Source organism: Curcuma longa, chromosome 20 (genome assembly GCF_044706935.1).
Source record: "Curcuma longa cultivar G26 ecotype Majalengka, Jawa Barat chromosome 20, ITB_CL_G26_1.1, whole genome shotgun sequence".
Classification (NCBI taxonomy): Eukaryota; Viridiplantae; Streptophyta; class Magnoliopsida; order Zingiberales; family Zingiberaceae; genus Curcuma; species Curcuma longa.
In genome coordinates, this window is record NC_133880.1 from 11,782,258 (window position 1) to 11,783,695 (window position 1,438).

The 1,438-nt window shown below is 42.8% G+C and overlaps 1 protein-coding gene across 1 annotated transcript; it reads left to right on the forward strand.

The window, feature by feature from the left end:
* The first annotated feature begins 383 nt into the window (after positions 1-383).
* Positions 384-1,203, forward strand: LOC141813059 (transcription factor MYB114-like). Its single transcript, XM_074700963.1, has 3 exons — positions 384-534; positions 628-757; positions 837-1,203. The coding sequence occupies exons 1-3, from the start codon at positions 396-398 to the stop codon at positions 1,201-1,203; spliced, it is 636 nt and encodes a 211-aa protein (XP_074557064.1). The 5' UTR covers positions 384-395.
* The last annotated feature ends 235 nt before the right edge of the window (positions 1,204-1,438 follow it).

Here is a 1,438-nt window from a genome sequence, read left to right on the forward strand (position 1 = left end):
AATATTTTAATATAATAATATTTGATGTATGGTAATTATTTTTTTAACGTTGCAGTAATTTTTACTCAAAATTATTATAATAGTTCTTAAATAAAAAAATAAGTTAAGGCAATATTTTGATATATTTAAGGAGCGTTAGAACATGCAACCACACAATGGACGAGGCCTAAGCACTCTCTCTCTCTCTCTCTCTCTCTCTCTCTCTCTCGGTAACGTCCATGGAGATTGGAGACGACGACGACGTTGTCACGGCGCTGACCTACCACAAACAATAGCCCTGCAGCCCTACGCCAGTTCAACTACAGCTCCGATCCTCTCACTGACACTGCTCTATAAAGAGACTGGTCTATCCATCGCCGGAGCATTCCCATGCACACCTCTCCTGTCAACTAAACATGGAGAACAAGAAAACCTCACCTCCTAGTAAACTAGGGTTCAACAGAGGCTGCTGGACTGCTGCTGAAGACAAGATCCTACTGGACTATGTGGCAGCTCATGGCGTAGGCAAGTGGGGGAAGGTGCCCAAAGCTTCAGGTCACTTCATCTAGATCTCAACATTTTATAATTTAGGATTGAGTTAATTCGATCTGTGTCTCTGACTGGTTTTGGGGGTTTAATTTGCTTTAGGCCTGAATCGGTGCCCGAGAAGTTGCCGGCTTCGATGGCTGAACTACCTGCGGCCGGACATCAAGAGGGGGAACATATCGGACGACGAAGAGGACCTCATCATCAGGCTCCATAACCTCTTGGGAAACAGGTGCATGGTTTTGAAGAGAATGTGTGTTTGTGTTTATAGAGTGTGCTTCTCGCTTGTCATTCAAGTTTAAACCTTGTAGGTGGTCTTTGATAGCCGGACGACTGCCCGGTCGAACAGATAATGAAATCAAGAACTACTGGAACACCGTGTTGAAGAAGAAGAAGCTCACAGTCAAGTCGAGCACGGGCACAGGCACGGGCATGGCCAAGTGCAAGAGTGAGTCGACTCCATTAAGTGGACATGGCAGTGGAAAGGAGTGCATAGAAGCAGTACTGATCCATGAAGACGAGATATTGGATGCTTCTTTCTCACTTTCGATCGAAGATCAGGATGGTGTTTTCGAGCAACTAGCGAGCTTTGAGACCGACGGGCAATGGCCGAGAGGCATTTTTGACTTTGAATTCTTCGAACAAGATGCCGGAATTTGGGGAGATTTGTTCATGTAGCCACGTGGAGATTTATCTTCAAACACATGAATAATGATCTTAGTGCTTAGAATAAAAGTTTCTTTTCTTGATTAACTGAAGGTTTTAAGTTAAGTTTGCAGCTAAAGAAACGCATAAAAACTCCAAAAAATTATGACTTTGAACGACAAATGAACGACTAAAAGCTTACTCTCTCTAAATTTAACTAAGCATTGCTAAATGACTCAGTGAGCTTGATTATATAGATTCTTCTATT

Excerpts from the sequence above, each read along its gene's own strand:
- LOC141813059 (XM_074700963.1), top strand. The coding sequence starts at position 396 with ATGGAGAACAAGAAAACCTCACCTCCTAGTAAACTAGGGTTCAACAGA. Across the intron at positions 535-627 it reads GAAGGTGCCCAAAGCTTCAG|GCCTGAATCGGTGCCCGAGA; the intron begins GTCACTTCATCT and ends AATTTGCTTTAG. Across the intron at positions 758-836 it reads CATAACCTCTTGGGAAACAG|GTGGTCTTTGATAGCCGGAC; the intron begins GTGCATGGTTTT and ends TAAACCTTGTAG.